Source organism: Bufo bufo, chromosome 4 (genome assembly GCF_905171765.1).
Source record: "Bufo bufo chromosome 4, aBufBuf1.1, whole genome shotgun sequence".
Classification (NCBI taxonomy): Eukaryota; Metazoa; Chordata; class Amphibia; order Anura; family Bufonidae; genus Bufo; species Bufo bufo.
Genome location: NC_053392.1, coordinates 453,234,381 through 453,258,324, shown reverse-complemented (window position 1 = coordinate 453,258,324; position 23,944 = coordinate 453,234,381). Strand labels below are relative to the sequence as shown.

Below are 23,944 nucleotides of genomic sequence, written 5' to 3'. Positions count from 1 at the left end.
CTAGGCGGAAGCCTCTGCCTAGCAGTGTAAAAAATATAAACAAACACAGGGCAACAGACAACACAGGGCAAGAGAGGGTATGAAATGCTCCGATGCTCATGTCAGGGGGGCTGCCTGGGTGGAAATGGGGATATGTCCGGATTCAGCTCTGAACCCGGACAACCCCTTTAAGGAGAAAAGAGGGACGGAGAGACTGGGGTCCAAAAGAGGGACACTTGGGAGGTCTGTCACAGTATCATATGACAGTCAATGCCTCACTTTAACCACTTAAGGACCACAGGTTTATACCCCCCTAGTGACCAGGCCCTTTTTTACAAATCGGCACTTCACAACTTTAACGGTTTATTGCTTGGTCATGCAACTTGGCACCCAAATAAATTTTACCTCCTTTTCTTCTCACAAATGCAGCTTTCTTTTGGTGGTATTTGATTGCTGCTGATATTTTTTATTTTTCTGATATTAATCAAAATAGACCGCAATTTTAAAAAAAAAAGTGTATTTTTAACTTTCTCTGGTTAAATTGTTCAAATATAATTACATTTATATACAAGTTTGTGTCAGAATTTATTGTGCCAAATGTCTTTGATAAAAAAAAATCCAATAAGTGTATATTTATTGGTTTGCGCAAAAGTTATAGCGTTTACAAACTATGGTAGAAAAATGTGAATTTCCGCATTTTGAAGCAGCTCTGACTTTCTGAGCACCTGTCATGTTTCTTGAGGTGCTAGAATGCCAGGATAGTATAAATACCCCCCAAATGACCCCATTTTAGAAAGGAGACACCCCAAAGTATTCGCGGAGAGGCATGGTGAGGTCATGTATGATTTAATTTTTTTTCACAAGTTAGCGGAAAATGACACTTTTTGAGAAAAAATAAAATAAAATCTCCCACGGACTCACTATGCCCCTCAGTGAATGCCTTGGGGTGTCTACTTTCCGAAATGGGGTCATTTGTGGGGTGTTTTTACTGTTCTGGCATTTTGGGCGGGGCTAAATTGTGAGCAACCCTGTAAAGCCTAAAGGTACTCGTTGGACTTTCGGCCCCTTTACACACCTAGGCTGCAAAAAAGTGTCACACATGTGGTATCGCCGTACTCAGAAGAAGTAGGGCAATGTTTTTTGGGGTGTATTTTTACATATACCCATGCTGGGTGAGAGAAATATCTCTGTAAATTGACAACTTTGTATAAAAAAATTAAAAAAGTTGTCATTTACAGAGATATTTCTCACACAAAGTATGGGTATATGTAAATACACCCCAAAACACATTGCCCTACTTCTACAGTACGGCGATACCACATGTGTGACACTTTTTTGCAGCCTAGGTGTACAAAGGGGCCCAAATTCCAATGAGTACCTTTAGGATTTCACAGGGCATTTTTTACGCATTTGGATTCCAAACTACTTCTCACGCTTTAGGGCCCCTAAAATGCCAGGGCAGTATAAATACCCCACAAGTGACCCCATTTTGGAAAGAAGACACCCCAAGGTATTCCGTGAGGGGCATGGCGAGTTCATAGATTTTTTTTTTGGCACAAGTTAGCGGAAATTTTTAATATTTTTTTTTTCTTACAAAGTCTCATATTCCACTAACTTGTGACAAAAAATAAAATTTACATGAACTCGCCATGCCCCTCACAGAATACCTTGGGGTGTCTTCTTTCCAAAATGGGGTCACTTGTGGGGTATTTATACTGCCCTAGCATTTTAGGGGCCCAAATGTTTGCCAAAGCATATGAACACCGCCCCTCAGCTCATAAGCCTCGGCAAACGTATCTTTTTTACTGCAGAGGAGAAATCTCGTCTTGCAGCGCCTCATACACCGACTTTTGTGTAATCTGACAGCAGCGCAATGCTTCTGTCAGAATGCACATCAGTGCTGCAGCTGGTTGATCGCTTTGTCCACCTAGAAGGTAAAAAAAAAACAGGCCGCAACGCAATAAATTTATTAACATTAACTTTTGTAAACTTTATATAACATTTGAAACAGAACATTAACTTTTTTGCTTACCTGTGATTTTTATTTTTTTTACCTTTAGAGGACAAACCTCTCCTTCTCCATGGGACAATGTGCAAAGCGCAAAGCGCCCAGAGATGTTGCGAAGTACATTATGCACTTTGTCCCAGGTGAAAGGAGAGGTTTGTAGCAGCTCTGTGTGAAAGGGCCCTAAGACCCCTGTGTGCCTGTCCTGTGTCACGCAATCCCTACACTAATAGTGTACCTGTGTGTGGTACTTGCGGAAACACTCCCCTATGCATAGGGCAGGCTGGTCAGGACAGTCAGGAGAAAAAAAGGTGGTGTCACGCCTTTTTCCAGCCCTGCTACAGACACAACATCTTTTTCTTGGGGAACGCTGAGTTGGAGTACCAGGATAGACACTCGGGAAGTGTCTGCCATGTAGCCGGCTAACTACATCAGGGACTTGGGGCACGGACCCTCCTGGATACAGGAGTTCCGAAATGATCTCTTCCTGGAATTTTAGGAAGGATCCCGTTCTCCCAGCATTACTGTAGAGAACAAAACTATTATAGACAGCCAATTGAATTAAATAAACAGACACCTTCTTATACCAGCGTCTGGTGCGGCGGAACACTAAATAGGGAGCCAACATCTGGTCATTGAAGTCCACCCCTTCCATGTGAAGGTTATAGTCGTGGACAGAGAGGGGTTTCTCAATGACTCCAGTTGCCCTTTCAATTTGTACAGTCGTGTCTGCGTGAATGGTGGACAGAAGGTAAACGTCCCTCTTGTCCCTCCACTTCACCGCGAGCAGTTCTTGGTCACACAAGGCAGCCCTCTCCCCCCGTGCAAGTCGGGTATTAACGAGCAGTTGGGGGAAGCCCTGGCGACTAGGTCGCACGGTGCAACAGCATTGAATTCCGACTAGATGTAAGTGCCGAAAGAGGGCCACGCTTGTGTAAAAATTGTCCACGTATAAGTGGTACCCCTTGTGGAGTAAGGGTGACACCAAGTCCCAGACAATCTTGCCACTGCTCCCCAGGTAGTCAGGGCATCCGACCGGCTCCAGTTTTGAGTCTTTTCCCTCATAGACCCTAAAACGATATGTATAGCCTGTGGCCCTTTCACAGAGCTTATACAGTTTGACCCCCATACCGGGCGCGCTTGTTGGGGATGTACTGTTTGATGTCAAGGCGCCCTGTAAAAAATGTACTAGGGACTCGTGTATGCAGATGTTCTGATTGGGGGTATACACATATGCAAACCTGGATGACAAACGGTCTATTAGGGGCCGAATTTTGTGGAGCCGATCATAAGCAGGGTGGCCTCTTGGATGACAGGTTTTATTGTCAGTGAAATGCATATAGCGCATGATGACCTCAAAACGTGCCCTGGACATAGCAGCAGAGAACATGGGCATGTAATGTATTGGGTCTTTAGACCAATAGGACCGCAATACATTTTTTTTAGTTAGACCCATGCTGAGGATAAGGCCCAAAAATATTTTTAATTCGGAAACTGTGACTGGTTTCCACCGGTAAGGCTGGGCATAGAAGCTTTCCGGATTGGCGGTTATATACTGTGTGGCGTAGCGGCTGGTTTCTGCCACAACTAAGTCATAGAGATCCGCGGTGAAGAACAGCTCAAAAAACTCGAGGGCTGATCCTAAATGAGCTGTCTCCACGCAAACTCCAGACTGGGCGGTGAACGGGGGCAATATGGGTGCGGCGGAAGCAGGGGAGTGCCAATTTGGGTTTGCTAGCACCTCTGGGAGACTAAGGGCTCTACGGGCCTGTGAACGTGGTGGCTGCAACGGGGGAGTTACTGCACGTGCCACCGTACCAGCTTGAACTGCCCTTTTGGTGCTCGCCACTTCACCAGGGAATACGGCAGTGCTGGTAGAAGGTCCAGGATGTGCTGCGCTGCTGGTGTATGCCGCACCATAAAAAAGATCAGCGCTAGCACCACTCTGCTGCAAATGAGGCTCATCACGCGGGGTATGCAGAACACTGACATGGGATCGGGTACACCTGACCATAGCAGGGACCTTAACCTCGTCATCTTCACTAGTGGTTAGAGTGCCACTGCTGTCTACAGGTTCATATTCTGAACCACTGGATTCAGCGGGTGAAGCGTCCCCATTGCTTTCATCCATCAGGGCCAGAATCCTGTAGGCCTCTTCAGCGGAATACCCCTCATTTGACATTTTGGGCTAACTAAATTTAGGGGGTATTCCTCTGAGACTACCCAGGAAAAAGAGCACACCTGCCTAGTAAAAAGGAGTGCTTGCGAAGTAAAGCTGCCATCGCTAATAAAGATCCAAAAAGCTCAAAAGTGATCTTTATAGCGCTGCAGTGATTTTACGGTGTTTTTGCAGTGATCAGAAAAAAAAATATTCTGTCACTGCGGTGGGGCGGACTGAACGCAAGTGTGCGCACAAGAGCAGGCCTGATCGGGCGAACACTGCGTTTTTTGTAGAGCCTAACGTGACCCTAATGTACTTATATAGATCTGATTGCGATCAGTCTTGTGACCCCCCCGTATCGGCGATCGCAGCAAACCGCAGGTCAATTCAGACCTGCGGTTTGCTGCGCTTTTAGCCGATTCTGATCCCCGCGGTCTATGACCGCGGGGATCAAACTTTAAAATGCCCGATATAAAGTTTTATTAACCCCCCCTGCACCCCTGAATGATATTATGTGGGCGGGTGGTGCAGGGGGGGTGTCGCAGGTGGTGCGGGAGGTGCGGGAGGCGGGCGGTGCGGCAGGCGGGATCGCAATCCCCCGCCCGCCTCCCCTTGAATAATCGTTGGTGGACAGTGGTTATACCAGGGTGTCAGCACATTGCTAACACCCTGGTATAAACGGCTGACATCGGTGATGCGATGTCAGCCGTTTAACCCTTTCCATACATCGGTCCGTACGGTTAACAGCTCAGGGAGCACCCTCCCTCTCCCATCAGGGGGCTGCTGTGCCTTTGCAGCCCCCCAATGGGAGAGAGCCCCCAGACAGCCCCGTCCTTACCCTTCCCCGTCTGCGCAGTTGTGGCTACAACTGAGCAGACGGGGAAGGTTCCCATGGCAACAGGACGCCTTCTCAGGCATCCTGCTGTCCATGGTACTGAACAGATCTGTGCTAAAGGCAGAGATCTGTTCAGACAAAGTGTAAATAAAATACAGTACAGTACCCTATATAGTGTACTGTACTGTATTATACAGACATCAGACCCACTGGATCTTCAAGAACCAAGTAGGTCTGGGTCAAATTTTTTTTTTTAAAAAGTGAAAAAAGTTAAGATAAAAAAAACACACATTTATCACTGGATAAAAAAAAAAATACACTACACATATTAGGTATCGCCGCGTCCGTAACGACCTGATCTATAAAACGGTCATGTTACTTTCCCCGCACGGTGAACGCCATAAAAATAAAAAAATAAAAACTATGAGAAAATTGAAATTTTGCCCACCTTACTTCCCAAAAAAGGTAATAAAAGTGATCAAAAAAGTCGCATGTACGCCAAAATAGTACCAATCAAACCGTCATCTCATCCCGCAAAAATCATACCCTACCCATAATTATCACCCAAAAACTGAAAAAACTATGGCTCTTAGACTATGGAAACACTAAAACATGATTTTTTTTGTTTCAAAAATGAAATCATTGTGTAAAACTTAAATAAAGAAAAAAAAGTATACATATTAGGTATCGACGCGTCCGTATCGACCGGCTCTATAAAAATATCACATTACCTAACCCCTCAGGTGACCACCGTAAAAAAATAAAAATAAAAACGGTGTAAAAAAAGCAATTTTTTGTCATCTTACGTCACAAAAAGTGTAATAGCAAGCGATCAAAAAGTCATATGCACCCCAAAATAGTGCCAATCAAACCGTCATCTCATTCCACAAAAAATGAGACCCTACTTAAGATAATCGCCCAAAAACTGAAAAAACTATGGCTCTTAGACTATGGAGACACTAAAACATTTTTTTGTTTTAAAAATGAAATCATTGTGTAAAACTTACATAAATAAAAAAAATTGTATACATATTAGGTATCGCCACGTTCGTGACAACCTGCTCTATAAAATTACCACATGATCTAACCTGTCAGATGAATGTTGTAAATGACAAAAAATAAAAACGTGGCAAAAAATCTATTTCTTGTTACCTTGCCGCACAAAAAAGTGTAATATAGAGCAACCAAAAGTCACATGTACCCTAAACTAGTACCAACAAAACTGCCACCCTATCCCGTAGTTTCTAAAATGGGGTCACTTTTTTGGAGTTTCTAAAATGGGGGTGCATCAGGGGGGCTTCAAATGGGACATGGTGTCAAAAAAACCAGTCCAGCAAAATCTGCCTTCCAAAAACCGTATGGCATTCCTTTCTTTCTGCGCCCTGCCGTGTGCCCGTACAGCGGTTTACGACCATATATGGGGTGTTTCTGTAAACTACAGAATCAGGGCCATAAATAATGAGTTTTGTTTGGCTGTTAACCCTTGCTTTGTAACTGGAAAAAAAATATTAAAATGGAAAATCTGCCAAAAAAGTGAAATTTTGAAATTGTATCTCTATTTTCCATTAAATCTTGTGCAACACCTAAAGGGTTAACAAAGTTAGTAAAATATGTTTTGAATACCTTGAGGGGTGTCGTTTCTTAGATGGGGTCACTTTTATGGAGTTTCTACTCTAGGGGTGCATCAGGGGGGCTTCAAATGGGACATGGTGTCAAAAAACCAGTCCAGCAAAATCTGGCTTCCAAAAACCATACAGCGCACCTTTCCCTCTACGCCCTACTGTGTGCCCGTACAGTAGTTTACGGCCACATATGGGGTTTTTCTGTAAACGGCTTGTTTGGCTGTTAACCCTTGCTTTGTTAGTGGAAAAAATGGGTTAAAATGGAAAATTAGGCAAAAAAATGAAATTCTCAAATTTCATCCCCATTTGCCAATAACTCTTGTGCAACACCTAAAGGGTTAACAAAGTTTGTAAAATCAGTTTTGAATACCTTGAGGGGTGTAGTTTATAGAATGGGGTCATTTTTGGGCGGTTTCTATTATGTAAGCCTCGCAAAGTGACTTCAGACCTGTAGTGGTCCCTAAAAATTGGGTTTTTGTAAATTTCAGAAAAATTTCAAGATTTGCTTCTAAACTTCTAAGCCTTGTAACATCCCCAAAAAATAAAATATCATTCCCAAAATGCTACAAACATGAAGTAGACATATGGGGAATGTAAAGTCATCACAATTTTTGGGGATATTACTATGTATTACAGAAGTAGAGAAACTGAAACTTTGAAATTTGCAAATTTTTCAAAATTTTTGGTAAATATGGTATTTTTTTATGCAAAAAAATTAACTTTTTTGACCCAATTTTAGCAGTGTCATGAAGTACAATATGTGACGAAAAAACAATCTCAGAACGGCCTGGATACATCAAAGCGTTTTAAAGTTATCAGCACTTAAAGTGACACTGGTCAGATTTGCAAAAAATGGCCAAGTCCTTAAGGTGAAATAGGGCTGAGTCCTTAAGGGGTTAAGGTGCTCTCTCCCTAAGGAGAGTTAGTTCTTCCCTTACCTTTTACATTACTGTTTATGCTGTATGGCGAGTTAACGGTTTGCGCCCACTAGGTGGCGCTATGATTTGTAGGTCTCTGGTGACATTATATGCTCTTGGCTGAGTTAACGTTTGGCGACAACCAGGTGGCGCTATGATTTGTAGCTCCGTCTCTAATGTCTTGACGTCCTCAGATCTTGGAGGTTTGCGTCTAAACTCCATGAAAGTGAGGCTTTGAATGTCACGTGATCCAGGGACGTCAATAAGGTCTTTGCGGCGCATGGAGTTTAGACACTACCATTGCGAAGTGCCGCGTCAACTGGGAGTTCTGTAGTGGAGATGGAGCGAATGAAAATGCAGCTGCCTCAGAGCCCGAGCGCTTTGTGTTTCGATAAAGATGAGTTCATGAAGGTTAGAGTTGTATGCACTGCAGAGGGTGTGCGTAGTGGTGTCGGGTCACCTGCCTGTTCTTCCTGCGTGCAAAGAACACTGCTTATTACATGGTTTTGTCGGGTTTCCCTGCCACTTGATGGGCATGTCATCTGCTGTGGTGCCCGGTGAAATGACAAGAATGTTTGTTTATTATGAGCTGCTGCAAAACAAATGTGTTCTATTCATCATGGCTCTTGGGAAAACCTAGGAGACCAGTGGAATCTGAAAATCTTCACTCCCATAGATGTGCACGCTTGACTGGGCCAAGTATGCATGTGCTCTGAATAACCTACTGCCAGACCCTTGGGGCAGCATAACCTAATATCCTCAGGATTGCTGCAGGTCCCAGCAGAAAGACCCACTGGGACCATACGGTTATGCCTTTCATGTGAAGGAGAGCCTTTTTAATGTTTGTTTATGGGGGTCTGAAGTGGGGAAACACCCACTATATTCTCTCTCTGAGCCTTAAAGGGAACCTGTCACCGGGATTTTGTGTATAGAGCTGAGGACATGGGTTGCTAGATGGCCGCTAGCACATCCGCAGTACCCAGTTCCCATAGCTCTATGTGCTTTTTTATAGATATGCAAATTAACCTGAGATGAGTCCTGTCCTGGAGATGAGTCAGGGATGGGACTCATCTCAGGTTAATTTGCATATGTATCAAATTGGGTTTTTTACACAATAAAAGCACACAGAGCTATGGGGACTGGGTATGGTGGATGTGCTAGCGGCCATCTAGCAACCCATGTTCTCAGCTCTATACCCAAAATCCCGATGGAAAGCATAAATGTTATAAAGTGGGTTGGGATGGTTTACCCTCCGGCTCACAAGGAAAAGGGTGCTCCCCCTAAAAAAGATACCCCAATCTTGTAAAAGGATAGTGGGGCACACATACATCCGGGTAAGACACAGAACACTAACTGGTAATACTTGTATGATATTTATTACATAAAAATAGCAGGGGTTGACAAGCATCGATAAATATACAGCTATATAAATAAATAAAAAAATGATATTGGTATGCGAAATAATAAAAATTGTAACCAATCTGTAGGTATTAGATAGGTGCATCTAATAGTTCCGTAGTTGGATATTCCTACTGTCAACGGTCTTGGATATCAATAATGGATTATGGCCAATAAGTTATTTTTCTATATATTCGGCTTGGATGCACTTATGTGCGAGGTTCCCCTTTATACTGGCAGTATTTGCAACGACTTGTTAGTATAAAAGTGTCGGTATAGATGATGCCATACAATAAGGATAATAATCTCAGTTGTTTGATGTGTAATCGTAGCTAAAACATAATCTGATACTACACAGTTGCTGGTTAGGGCTGTATTACTCACTATTTTGAGCGATAATGTCCGGGGTTTTCGTGCCTAGCGTGGCGTCCCACGTGTTGCGGCACAGAAGGCTTACCTCCGGCTTGTTCTGTGGGGAGTGGTAAGCTATTAGACTTTAAACAGTTCACTAGACGCCGGGGTCTATAGATATTAGGCCCTCTTTAGTAGTCGGCGTTCCACGTGTCTATTCAATCTAGACACACCGAGACTGTTTCTTACACATATGCAGCATTTGGGAGCGCTCCGAAAGGTCGTGGGTGATCCGCAGAATATGTACTGTGATTATTCTCTTCTTTAGAGACTTGTATAACTAGACGCGTTTTGGAGTTAACACTGACTCCTTCCTCAGTGGTCAAGTCTCATATGGTATATGGCGATTTATATAGTCCTAGGTAAATCTTCTCATTAGGATTATTGCGTCATTTTAGGGTGAACCCAAAAACGTGGATTAATCTTATCTGGCCATTTGGTAATTATATATAGTTGGTTACATCAAGATTAGAAACCTATAAAAACCATACATACAATATCCACTATATGTTAACTAGCTGAGTGTTTATATTTCCTGGAATAATCACTCTTAGGGGAAGTGCGGTTTGTTCGTTCACAATGTGCTATATATCGTTGAATATAGGTAATTAAACAAAGCATTAGAAATTGTGAAGTGATTTCTAAATTTCTACAAATTCTGTTATTTAAAGTGCGATTTTTTTTTTTTTTTTTTTTTTTTTTTTTTAAATGCGTTTTGAGAAAACAAAACTAAATTCAAGGAAATGCATTTATGTTATTTATTCAGATTCCTTATATCTTATGTGTTTTAGTGTAACAGATTTCTAAGCTTCTATTTATGTCTTTTATGAACAGTTTATTTGAATCGTGTTCATTTTATTACTCTCCCAAATTTCCATACAAGGCTTGTCATACTTGCAGGAAGACAATGAATAATCACACAATTAGGCCTCATGCACACAACCGTTGTGTGCATCCGTGTCCGTTGTTCCGTTTTCCGTGATTATCTGCGGACCTATTGACTTTTAATGGGTCAGTTGAAAACTCAGCAAATGCAACATTTGTCATCCGCGTCCGTGATCCGCGTTTCCAGTCCGTCCAAAAAATATGACCTGTCCTATTTTTTTAATGGACAACGGTTCGCGGACCCATTTAAGTCAATGGGTCCGTGAAAAAACACGGAGGCACACAAGATTGTCATCCGCGTCCGTGATCCGTGTCCGTTTTTTTCCTATCATTTTCAAGGCAAACTTGACGTTCAGGTGTCCGCCTGGCCGTGCAGAGCCAAACGGATCCGTCCAGACTTACATTGTAAGTCAATGGGGATGGATCCGTTTGACGTTGACACAATATGGTGCAATTTCAAACGGATCCGTCCCCCATTGACTTTCAATGCAAAGTCAGGACGGATCCGTTTGACTAACAATTAAACTTTGTTAGATTTTTTTCTGAAATATAATGCAGACGGATCCGTTCTGAAAGGATACCATCGTTTGCATTATAGGTGCGGATCCGTCTGTGCAGATACCAGACGGATCCGCCCCGAACGCAAGTGTGAAAGTTAATTTTTTTTTTTTTTCACTTCTCATGTCTGGTGATCCTCCAAAAATCAAGGAAGACACACGGAAACGGATCACGGAACAACGGAACCCCGTTTTACGGACCGTGAAAAAATACTGTCGTGTGCATGAGGCCTTAAGGTGAATATTTTCTCAGGTTATATTTTAATCTGCAAATTACCAATGAATTGTATAGAGGGGGGGGGGGGGAATAGTGCAGCCGTTCTCTCATCGGTGGAGGACCCCCCCCCCCTCTCCACGGTCTACAAAAAAACAAAAAACTCCAATTCTGTGTTTAATCCCTCTGGAAGGAGAGTGTTAAATTCAAATATTTTTCTAGATTCCATCCGTGACATTTTACTTATGTGGTCTCCCCCTCTCCAATGGGTGTTTACCTTTTCCAAAGCTGCAAACACCATCCCTTTTTGGATCTTTATTATGTAAGGTCTTAAAGTGAAGGGACAAAGTATGTTTGTCGTATTCTTTTTTTATATTGGCAATATGCTATGCAATAAGTTTTTTCAGCGTTCTCTTGGTTCTGCCCACGTACTGTTTTTTACATGGGCATTGTATAATGTATATGACACTATCCGTATTACATGTCAGAAATTCTTTAATTACGTGTTTATGAGTATTGGTGGTGGATTTGAACTCGATAGTTTCTTTGGGGAATGAGGTAGCTTTGCACCCCATACATAATCCACATCTATAGAAGCCTGAAAGGCCCATCCATTTTTGAATTGATTGTTGAGTTTGATGATTTGTTGATAATTGTAGGGGCTACCAGCAAGCCTAAATTTGGGTCTTTAGTAAAGGTAATTTTGGGGTTTATTGGGTAGTATATGTCCTATTGTTTTATCTTTGACAATATGGTGCCAATGTTTGTTGATTATGTATCTAATCTTTTTGTATTTTGAGTTAAACGGTAATATTAATCTTCTATTGTCATTTGTACTTGGTTTTAATATTTCAATGTTGTCAGTAAAAAAAGTTTTTCGATCTAACTTACGGACCCCTTCTAGTGAGGATTCCAATATTTCTAATGGATATTTTTTCTGTAAAAATTGATCTCTTAATTTTACCGCTTCTTCAAATTTTTCTTGTTTGTTACAGTTTCTTTTGATGCGTCTAAATTGGCCCGAGTGTATGTTTACAAGCCATTGTGGTAGATGGCAACTACTGTATAGTATGTAACTATTTTTTTATGTCGGCTTTTGGCAAGTACGGCATAAAAGACTATTATTTTCGACAATGATTTGTAAATCTAGAAATTCAACAGAAGACGCACTGGTCACGGTGAAAAATTGTAGATTTAATGGGTTATTGTTGATTTCTTCCAGAAAGAGATCAAGTGATCCTTGATGATTACGCCAAATAAACAGCACATAGTCTATATATCGTTTCCAGAGCACCAGGTCTGCCCCCAGCTTGGGTGCAATAATGTCCTTCTGCCATTGGGACATAAATAAATGGGCATAACTGGGGGCAAACCTGGTGCCCATGGCCGTACCTTGTGGTTGCACATAGAACTCAGTGTCAAAGTAAAAGTAAAATATGATTAAGTATGAATCGTACTGCCTCTATTATATATTCTATTTGTTGGTTAGGTAATTGTCCATCTTGTAATAGTTGTTTTTTCATGGCTTCAGTACCTTGATTGTGGTCAATCACTGTATATAAAGATTGCACGTCTAGTGTACCTATAAGTCCAGTTTGGATCCCATTGTATTTTTTCCACAATTTGTATTATTTGGGTTGTGTCTTTAGTATACGATCTAGTCCTTTTCACCACGGGTTGTAATAGTCTGTCGACACACAAAATAATTATACAATACCTACAGCCAATAGATATGAAGTTTTCACTGAGAATCATTTTTTTGCACCAGGGCCCATGAGCCTTTAGCTACTCCCCTGACTAGATCGTATACTAAAGACACAACTCAAATAATACAAATTGTGGAAAAAATACAATGGGATCCAAACTGGACTATAGGTACACTAGATGTGCAATCTTTATATACAGTCATTGACCACAATCAAGGTACTGAAGCCATGAAAAAACAAACTATTACAAGATGGACAATTACCTTTCCAACAAATAGAATATATAATAGAGGCAGTACGATTCATACTGAATCATCATTTTTACTTTGATACCGAGTTCTATGTGCAACCACAAGGTACGGCCATGGGCACCAGGTTTGCCCTCAGTTTTGCCAATTTATTTATGGCCCAATGGGAGAAGGACATTACTGCACCCAAGCTGGGGGCAGACCTGGTGCTCTGGAAACGATATATAGACGATGTGCTGTTTATTTGGTGTAATGATCAAGGATCACTTGATCTCTTTCTGGAAGAAATCAACAATAACCCATTAAATCTACAATTTTCAGCAGTGGGGGGGCGTGGCCTAGCGGAGTATGTGAGCGGACGTGCGGCACAGAGCCCCTCTGCTACCTCGGCCATTTATCCTGATAAACTCCTGAATTCGGCTGATTTTAGGTATACCCTATCAGTAGAACTGCGGAGGATTCATTTGCGCTGGTGTGGAGGCGAAATCCGAGCACCATGACCCGCAGAAAAGAGCAGAAAAGTTTGGAGAAGGAGAGCCAAGATGGCGCTGGCGCCACTCCGGGACGCTCTGGCCGCGTCACGGAACTCCAGAAAGGTGCGGCAGCTAAACTAGAGAAATATGCCCGGCTGTCATCTGAGACCCCTGTGAAAGACACCCAGAGAAAGCCTGTAACTAAAGGTGGGCTATCTGAGGAGGACTCTGATATTGAGGGACCTGATCCTGAGGACACTGTGGCGGCAAGGTCTGGCCGATTTGACGCCCTGGCTACTGTGAGTGACTCCCTAGCCTCAGCAGCACCTGATTCCAATACAGAGGAACCTACCTTGCGGGATGTCATGCAGGCTATATCCAGGTGCGGCAGGTCGCTCAACACCCTTACCATGCAGGTGGGGGCCATTAAGGAGGATGTCTCCATAGTAAGACACGATATGCGGAAGTTAGCAGACCGCACGACTGCCTGGAAGGCCGGATGGGTGAAATGGAGGATGCCGTGACACCTCTGACTGCAAACATGAGGAATTATTCCATGAGACTGGATGCCATTGCTGCTAAGCAGGATGATCTTGAAAACAGATCCCGACGAAACAATGTGCGTGTGGTGGGGGCACCGGAGAAAGCGGAAGGGGGAAACCAATCTGAATTTTTTGAATCCTGGCTGAGGGACAACTTTGACAGACGTCCTAACCCCCTTATTTGCTGTGGAGAGGGCTCACAGGGTCCCTATGCGTCCGTTGCCACCAGGTGCCCCGCCGAGGACAGTCCTGATCAAAATCCTGCATTTTAGAGACCGGGACATTATTCTGAGGAAAGCGCGAGATAAGCCAGATCTGTCAGTGGATGGACATAAAGTAGCACTCTTCCCGGATTATTCCCAAGATGTCCAGAAGCGGAGGGCTAAATTTGCGGATGTGAAGAGGCGTTTAAGGGCGCACGGGGTGTCATACTCAATGATGTACCCGGCCAAGTTACGTGTAGCTGCAATGGGGAACACGCATTTTTTCGAGGATCCCAAGGAGGCGGCAAGATGGATAGACCGACATGAGAGGCAGTTGGCGGCGGATCATGAGTGACACAAGTGTTGAGGAGAGCTGTGGTGTTTACTGAATCAGGTTGTATGATTGATGTGGCCTGGTTTTGTCTGGGTGTGAATGCTCAGGAATGCTGTTAAGCGGGATGTGGATATGTAAATGGAGATCCTGTTGTAATGTCATTGGAAAGCATAATGTTAGGGGTATAATCTTCACTTATTCTGGTCCCACTTATGTTTGTCCGAGGAGCAAGGAGAGGGGAGTTTTTGTGCACCCGTTTAGTGTGCTCACTGTATAGTAATTGTATACCCACGTTCTGTTATATTGGGTAGGAACTACTCCTGTCTATCTGAGACAAAAGAAGAGAGTTTAGGCACTCGTCTGCCTTTAATAGCGGGTGCTGTGTTTTCTTCCCACAGGCCTTTTATAGGTGATATAGTGGGACCCGTTATAAAGGTGGCCGCAGTGTTAAGTACTAACGTTTACACTGTTGGGGGGGTATTTTTCAGGGAGGGGGGTAGGGGGGGTTATGTTTTATTTGAATGCACACACTGTATATGAACGTAAAGGTATTGGTCTATTGACTGTATGTAATATGAGCTACTGCTGTATAGGCTCACCGGGTGCTAGAAACCTAATAGCTATATTTGTGTACTTCCTGATATCTAAGTATGGCGGGGAGGGTTAATGTGCTCAGTTGGAATGTGCGCGGGGTTAAGGATGTCATAAAAAGACGAGCAGTTATGGATTGTTTGAATCAACATCAGCCGTTGGTTTGCTGCATGCAGGAGACTCATCTCACCTCTGACCAGATTCATCTGCTTACTCCTAAGTGGGCAGGACATTGCTATCATTCTACTTTTTCGTCCTATGCAAGGGGGGTGAGTCTCCTGATACACAGATCAATTGCGTTCTCCTGCATCACTAAAAAAAGTAGACAAAGAAGGGAGGTACGTGTGTTTACACTGTGTGATATATGCAACTACCTGTATTCTGGTGGGTGTGTACATCCCGCCGCCGTATTCACCTGGGGTGCTTAGAGAAATATTGCAATTTATAGCAGATGTGCCTGACGCTCCTGTTTTATTAATGGGGGACTTTAATAATGTTATTGATTATAACTTGGATAGGATGGGGGTGGGTCAAACTTCCCATACAAATGGAATGTCTCCTTTTGGAGTCTTGATGCAGGAGGCTATGATGTTAGATTTTTGGAGGCTAAAGAATCCATCTGTGAAACAATTCTCTTGTTGTTCAAGTACTTATAATTCCTTATCTAGGATTGACCTCATTGTTGGAAATGCTCTTATGGGGCAGTATATGGGAGTCATACAATATCTGCCACGCAGGGTCTCAGACCACTCACCGGTGGTAGCGGCGCTGGACTTTAGTGCATCACGTAAACGTGGTAGTGGGGGTTGGAAGTTTGATCCTTACTTGCTGCCTCTCCTGCCGGATGCTGGGGGAATTGGTGTAAGACTGGCAGAATTCTTCCAAATTAATCTTCCGTCCGCGTCTAGATTGGTAGTATGGGAGACTATGAAGGCATTCTTGAGGGGTCTGCTCATTGCAGAAGTTAATAAAAAGAAAACTGAGTCTAGAGCGCGCAGGCAGAAGTTAATTGCGGAAATGGAAGGGGCAGAAGCAGAATATATTTTGAGACCGCAGGAGGAGACTAGGGATAAATTGAAGGAAGCCCAGCAGAAATTAAAGGACCGGTTATTAGAACAAGCAAAAAATAAACGTTTTTTCCAGAAGCAGACCTTCTATGAGGAAGGGGAGAGGGCAGGTAGACTTTTGGCATTGGTATCTAAGGCTCAGTTGCAGTCTACATACATTGCGGCCCTATGGGATATGCATGGTGTTGTCCAGAAAGAGCCGCCTAATTTGCTCCAGGTCATGTACTCATTTTATTCCACACTTTATAAATCACGGCTGCGATCTTTTTCTGCAACCCCTGAAATTGGGCACTTTATCAAATGAACATAGGGCGCGGTTCGATGGCCCAATTACCATTCAGGAGTTGGAAATTGCATTAAAAAAGAGAGAGGGGTGGGGGGCGCACAATAGGGTAGTACGTTCAACACAAACTAAATTGTTTGACAAATAGAGGTGCTCACCTTTAGGGGTTGTGCAAGTATAGACACAACTCTATTGTAGATATGTAGGTAGTTTATAGACCTTTGGGATCCGTGAGTGCAGCCGCAGAAGGAATGTCTTTGGGATCGGATGCCCAATCCCCCAAAGGATGCTTGCAGTAGGAGAAAATTCTGATCAGGCGCAAAATCACTGGTTCCAATGAGTCTCTGTTAACAGAGACTTTTAGAGGTACGAGACAGGGGTGTCCACTGTCGCCGTTACTTTTTGCGGTGGCAGTGGAGCCCCTGGCAGAGGCATTGAGAATGTCAGCTACGGTCAAAGGTCTCCAATACGGACATAGAACAGAAAAAGTGGCGTTATACGCTGATGATTTGCTTCTATTCATGGATGATTGGGAGACTTCTCTTCCTGCTGCGATGGAAATCATTAATCGATTTGGGACCATGTCAGGATTAGTCATCAATTGGTCAAAATCCGCCCTACTACCCCTAGATAGTGAGAGTACTAGGCCCTTACCTGATACAGGAGGCTTGCAAGTAGTGTCATCCCTAAAGTACTTAGGAGTGTGGGTTACTACGAATCTGAATGATTATGAGCGTTTGAACTTAGTACCCATGCTAGGTGAATTCCGGATAAAGATAAAGGCCTGGAGCAAATTACCTTTGTCAGTCATTGGTCGAGCCAACCTCTTGAAAATGATACTAATGCCAAAACTCTTATATCTCCTTCATAATGCGCCGGTTTGGATTCCGCTAAGGTTCTTTCATACTATAAATGCAATTTTCAGAGATTTGATTTGGAGGGGAGGTGTGCCGAGGATTAAACTTTCAACCCTGCAGAGACTTAAAACACAGGGAGGTTTGGCGATGCCAGATCCATGGTCCTACTATATTGCAGCCCAGTTACAGCATCTTAGGGGATGGGGAGATGAGTCTAGACTGAATAGCTCAGGTCGTATTATTCAGCATTTAACACTACGCACTTGCTTATTGTCTGCTTTGGAGGATGGATCTTTTCGTTCCCATGGCGCTCAATACCCTGTGTTATCCATGATACGTAAAATCTGGTGGAAAGCTAAAGAGAAATTGAATATTTCGGGGTATATTACACACACACCTATATGGCCAAACCATCTATATCCTGAATTGGATAAGGTTAGTGGAGTACAGCAGTGGAGTCAATATGGGCTGAATAAGATGGCTCAACTGTTTCTGGGTGGGGCACTGAAAAGTTTTGAAGTGTTAAGGCAGGAGTTCAATATCCCCTATAGGTGTTTCTATGTATATCTACAGTTACGACATGCTATTCAGACTCAAGAAAGGAGGGGAAAGATACGGCAGGCAGCTAGATGTGTTATCAATGAGTATACTGCACGAGCAGGGACCACTGGTGGGGTGATTTCCCTCTATTACAGCACGCTCAGGGAGGAAATTGATAAATCCAATCCATTACAGCTGTATGACAAATGGAAAAAGGATATTGAGGGCCTGACGGAGGAGAATTGGGAGAAGACTCTCAATGATTTGCCAACATTGTCGCTGAGCGAATCTTCTAGGATTTCTCAATTGTATCTCCTACATAGGGTCTATAGAACACCTACATTACTGTTAAAAATGGGCTATAGGAATGATGATAAGTGTCCGCGTTGTAATGTATCGGGTGCAAACTTGATCCATTTAATGTGGAACTGCCCACGGTTAAGGAGGTATTGGGTGGAGGTGCTGGAATTCATCAATAGAGTCTTTCAGGTGAACTTGGAGGTTAACCCGTTAATTTGTTTAATGGGCCTTGTGGAAGTGCCTAGGACCATGGGGAAAAGGAAAATGGCTATTAAGAGAGTACTGTACCAGGCAAGAAAGTGCATAGCATTTCACTGGATAGATGAGATGGAGCCAAGAAGTAGTGAATAGGGTGCATGCATTGATTAAATTGGAGGAATATGTTTACCTGAAAAGGGATTCGAAGAAAAAATTTGAAGCAGTTTGGTCTTCATGGATCTCATATTATGAGCTGTCTTAGAGGTGACTGTATACTTTGAATGGAATGAAAGATTTAAAGGATAATTGATATGGGTGAATGGTAGACTGTTGGATGATGGTTGATCTTCAAATGCTTACGACATAGTTATGTGTGGATAATAGAAATCCATGAAGTTATATGGTCCGCCCCAGAAGATTAGACGGTGATGCCTTCAAAAAGAATACCATGAACTTACATTTATGGACCATACCTGAATTCTTCTTTCAAGTGACTGTGCTTTGGGAAAGGGGGGTGGAATGGAGGGAGGGAGGGGGGGGGAGGGGTTATAGTTGTGTATTTGTATAATGCACTTTCTTGTAAAACCAAAAGAAAAACTATTTGATCAAAAAAAAAAAAATTTTCAGCAGTGACCAGCGTCTTCTGTTGAATTTCTAGATTTACAAATCACTGTCGAAAATAATAGTCTTGTATGCAGTACTTACCAAAAGCAGACATAAAAAAATAGTTACATACTATATACAGTAGTTGCCATCTACCACAATGGCTTGTAAACATAACCTCGGGCCAATTTAGACGCATCAAAAGAAACTGTTCCAAACAAGAAAAATTTGAAGAAGCGGTAAAATTAAGGGATCAATATTTACAGAAAAAATTTCCATTAGAAAATATTGGAATCATCACTAGAAGGGGTCCGTAAGTTAGATCGAAAAACTTTTACTGACAACATTGAAATATTAAAACCAAGTACAAATGACAATATACAATATTACCGTTTAACTCACAATACAAAAAAAATTATGATTACACTTACCGGTAATCGGATTTTCCTGACCCCACGACAGCACCTTAGAGAGATGGCTCCTCCCCCAGGACAGGAAACCTGCAGCATAAAAAGGTGGAGCCACTCTCCCACCTCAGTGAGTTTCCAGAGCATGAGAGGGACTCCCCCTTATGTTAGTTTAAATCTTATACATATATACACACTTTTTTTTTTTTTTGCGACACCCGTGAACACACAGCCCCACACCAAGAGGGAGGGAATAAAGAGGTGCTGTCGTGGGGTCAGGAAAATCCGATTACCGGTAAGTGTAATAATAATTTTTTCCCTCCCCCTCGACAGCACCTTAGAGAGAGATTTCAGAGATCATCCTCAGGGTGGGTGACAGTGCTCAAGACCTTTGTGCCAAAGAGTAGGTCAGAAATAGAATCAAGCTGAAGCCTACAGTGCTTATAGAAAGTGGACGGAGAAGACCAGGTGGCTGCCCGACAAATCTGTTCTATGGATACGCTGGCCCTTTCCGCCCAGGAAGTAGACACCGCCCTCGGAGTGTGCGCTCACAGAAACAGGAGGAGAAAACACCAGATACTGAATACGCCAGGGATATAGCTTCTCTGATCCAGCGGGCAATACACGCCTTAGAGGCCGTATTACCTTTCCTAACCCCACCGAATAGTACAAATAAACATAGTAACATAGTAACATAGTACATAAGGCCAAAAAGACATTTGTCCATCCAGTTCAGCCTGTTATCCTAGGCAGAAGATTTTCTCCAATCTTTAGTTACTTCCAGATACTGCAAAATACACCTGTTGACATCAAGGGAATGCAGCTCCTTCTCTCTGTCATCTTTCGGTTCTGAAAATAAAAGCTGGAAGAACTACCTCCTGAGCCCTATTTGACCTAGAAGGGACTTTAGGCATAAAACCAGGATCTGGTCTCAGCACTACCCTATCCTCTAGGACAGACATAAAAGGGGGGTTAATGGAGAGCGCTTGAATCTCACCAACCCTCCTGGCTGACGTTAAAGCTACCAACAAAACCAGCTTAAGGGTAAGCAATTTAAACAAGCAAGAATCTAGCGGCTCAAAAGGATGTTTGGTTAAGGCATTCAATACTAAGTTAAGATCCCAGGGAGGAAATCTGGTGCCCTTCACCGGCATCACCCTGTCATCTGCCTTAAAAAAACCTAACCACCCATGGGTCCATGGCTAAACTCCTTCTCCCTAATACAGACAATGCTGACACCTGCACCTTCAGTGTACTCTTTGCTAACCCGAGGGACAACCCTCTCTGGAGGAATTCTAACACCTGTACCACTAAGAATTCTAACGGCCAAGAAACTCTTTCTACGCCTATAAAGGATAGGAACTTTATCCAGACTCGCGCATAGATAACGTTTGTCACCTCTTTCCTACTTTTCATTAGAGTGGAAACAACTTCCTTTGAAAATTCCTGACTGGCTAAATTTGACCTTTCAAATTCCACGCCAAAAAGGTGTAGAGACTCTACTTCCGGGTGGAATACTGGACCCTGCGACAACAGGTTTGGGATCCCTGGCAGAATCCATGGGTCCGAAACAGACATGGCTCTCAAAAGGGAAAACCATGCCCTCTTCGGCCAGAAGGGCGCCATTACTCTCGCTTCCTCGTACCTGATCTTCCTTATCACTAGCGGAATCAACTGTAGAGGGGGAAAGGCATATCCTAGAGGGAAGTCCCATCTCTGGAGGAAGGCATCCACTCCAGATGGGTACTCCCTTGGAGTGAGGGAAAATAACTTTTCTACCTTCCTGTTTTCCCTTGTGGCGAACATGTCTACTGATGGAAGACCCCATAAATCCACTATCTGGGAAAAAACCTCTGGATTCAGAGACCATTCTCCCTGACGTACGTAACCTGTGGCGACTCAAGAAATCTGCTTGAGAATTCTCGACTCCTCTTATGTGACTGGCTGAGAGATGTAGAACTCTCCCTTCTATTTCTTCGAAAATCCATTCGGTCTCCCTCCGTAAGGAATCTGACCTGGTTCCTCCCTGATGATTGAGGTATGAGACGACCGCCCGAAATTTCGGACATTACTCTAACATGCCTGTTCTGGATCATCGGTAGAGCTGCTCTCAAAGCTAGTAAGACAGCCCGTAGCTCTTTCCGATTTGAAGAAAAAAGGTCTCTGACCCTGGGACCATTCTCCCTGAAAAATCTGATCCTCCACATGAGCCTCCCATCCCCAGGGGCTGGCGTCTGTAGTTTACTACTACTGGTTCCGGAAAGGACCAGGGAACTCCCCGAGTCAAATTCTCTGCTTCCTTCCACCAGTTCAGAGATGAAAGCGTTAGATCTGATCATTTTATAAATCGACTCCAGGGACGTCCCTGCCCGTTTCGTGGCGGCCAGGATCTCTCCTTGTAGTTGTCGAGAGTGTCTTTGAGCCCACTGGACTGCTGACATACAGGATGTCAGAACTCCCAAAAGGGACATAGCTTTCCTTATGGACAGGGCCTCTCCTGACTGAACCCCGGCAACTTTCTCCACTGTGAGGAAAGTTCTCTCCTGTCTGGAATCCAATACCAGGCCCAAGAAAACCTGACTTGTTAATGGCTGCATCCTGGACTTCTGGAAGTTCAAGAACCATCCTAGGGACTGAAGTACATCCATCACCTGATTCAGCGCCCTGACACACGTCTCCCGAGACTGGGCCACCACCAGAAAATCGTCCAGGTAAGGCATGAACGTGATGTTCTCCTTTCTGATGAAGGAAGCCATCTCCGCCACTACCTTGGTAAAGATCCGAGGCGCCATAGAGAGGCCGAAGGGTAGTGCCTGGAACTGAAGAACACCGGAATTGGTTTTTACAGCCACCCTGAGGAATCTCTGGTGGTCTGGATGTATTGGGATATGATGGTAGGCATCCTTTAAATCCAGAACCGCCATATGGCATCCTGGAGATAAAAGATAGATTGCTGACCTGATAGTTTCCATTTTGAATTTTCTGGCCCTCAGAAATTTGTTCAGGTGTTTTAGATTTAATAATCATCCGGTATGACCCATCTGGTTTCTTCACTAGGAACAGAGTAGAATAGAAACCTCTCCCTAGCTCTAACTCTGGGACAGGAATCAACACCTTTTTGTTTGTTAAGATCTTGAGATCACAAATCTTTCTGCGGGATATTGCAAGAATTCCAATTTTAGACCTTCCTGCAGAAGTCCTACCAGCCATTTTCCTGCAATCTTCTCCCAAGCAGGAAGGAAGAACTTTAATCTTCCTCCTACTGGGATCATGGCGTCATTGCTTTCCCTGTTTTTCTGTACGGGCTGAGGCTGATCTGAACAAAAAACCCTTATTCCCAGATCTAAGCCTTGCTCCCTGCTTTCTATCTCCTGTCTGCTTTTTACTCTGGAATCTGGATGGGTTCCGAAAGGGCCGTTTATACTGCTTAAACTGGGTGAACGACTCCTGAGGAAATTTTTTCTTTCTTTCTATCTGCAGCCTTTTCAAGCAAAGAGTCTAGTTCTGACCCGAAAAGAAATTGGCCGACACAGGGAATGCCACATAGCCTCAGTTTCGAAGGCATATCTCCCCTTTTCCAATTTTTAAGCCACAAAGCCCGGCGTGCAGAATTAGAAAGGGATGCGGCTCTGGCTTCCAGTCTCACCGCATCCACCAAGGCATCCGCAATTAAGTCTGCGGCCTTTTGGAAAGTGGGTATGGACGCTAACAACTGCTCCCTAGGACACCTGTCCCTGATCTGCCCTTCCAGTCTATCCAGCCATAGAGACATTGACCTTGCGGCTACTGTGGCGGCTATACTAGGCCTGAAAGCAGCCGCAGAAGACTCCCAAGTATTTTTAAGTGAAGGATCTATTCTCTTATCTAAAGGGTCTCTTAAAAACCCTATATCCTCAAAAGGCAAGGAGGATCTCTTAGAAATTTTTGAAATGGCTACATCAAGTCTTGGGGCCTTATCCCAAGATGTAGATGCCTCTTCCTCAAAGGGGTACTTTCGTTTAAAGGTTTTTGAAATAAATGGCTTATCTGGCTTTTTCCATTCTCTCTCTATTACCGCTAAAATAGATTTATGAACAGGGAAACATCTACGCTTTCTTTCCCTAAGACCCTCAAATACGGCATCTTCCACTGACCTATCCTCCCTGGTGTCTTAACTCCAGGGTAGATCGAATAACTTTTAGTAATTTGTCTGTATCTTCCGCTGGAAATAGGAACTTCCTTTCTCTCGCTTCATCCTCTGAAGAGGAGGAATCAGCAGAGTCCCCATCCACAGAATGAGACTCGCTGTCTTCTGACTCCACATCCGACTCCTGCCTCACCGCTCTTCTCCTCTTTCTACCGGCTTTCAGGGACACTTTAAAGGGAACCTGTCACCGGGATTTTGGGTATAGAGCTGAGGACATGGGCTGCTAGATGGCCGCTAGCACATCCGCGATATCCAGTCCCCATAGCTCTGTGTGCTTTTATTGTGTAAAAAAACCGATTTGATACATAGGCAAATTAGCCTGAGATGAGTCCTGTCCCTGACTCATCTCAGGCTAATTTGCCTATGTATCAAATCGGTTTTTTTACACAATAAAAGCACACAGAGCTATGGGGACTGGATAT

The 23,944-nt window shown here is 43.5% G+C and overlaps 1 protein-coding gene across 2 annotated transcripts in view; it reads left to right on the top strand.

The window, feature by feature from the left end:
* Positions 1-7,798: 7,798 nt before the first annotated feature.
* The window catches only part of COG2 (component of oligomeric golgi complex 2), a 329,606-nt gene continuing 313,460 nt past the window's right edge, over positions 7,799-23,944 (top strand). For both annotated transcript variants that reach the window (XM_040429435.1, XM_040429434.1), the window contains exon 1: positions 7,799-7,930. In XM_040429435.1, coding sequence (XP_040285369.1) covers positions 7,859-7,930 — 72 coding nt within the window. In that variant the 5' untranslated portion in view covers positions 7,799-7,858. The remainder of the gene's footprint in view (positions 7,931-23,944) is intronic.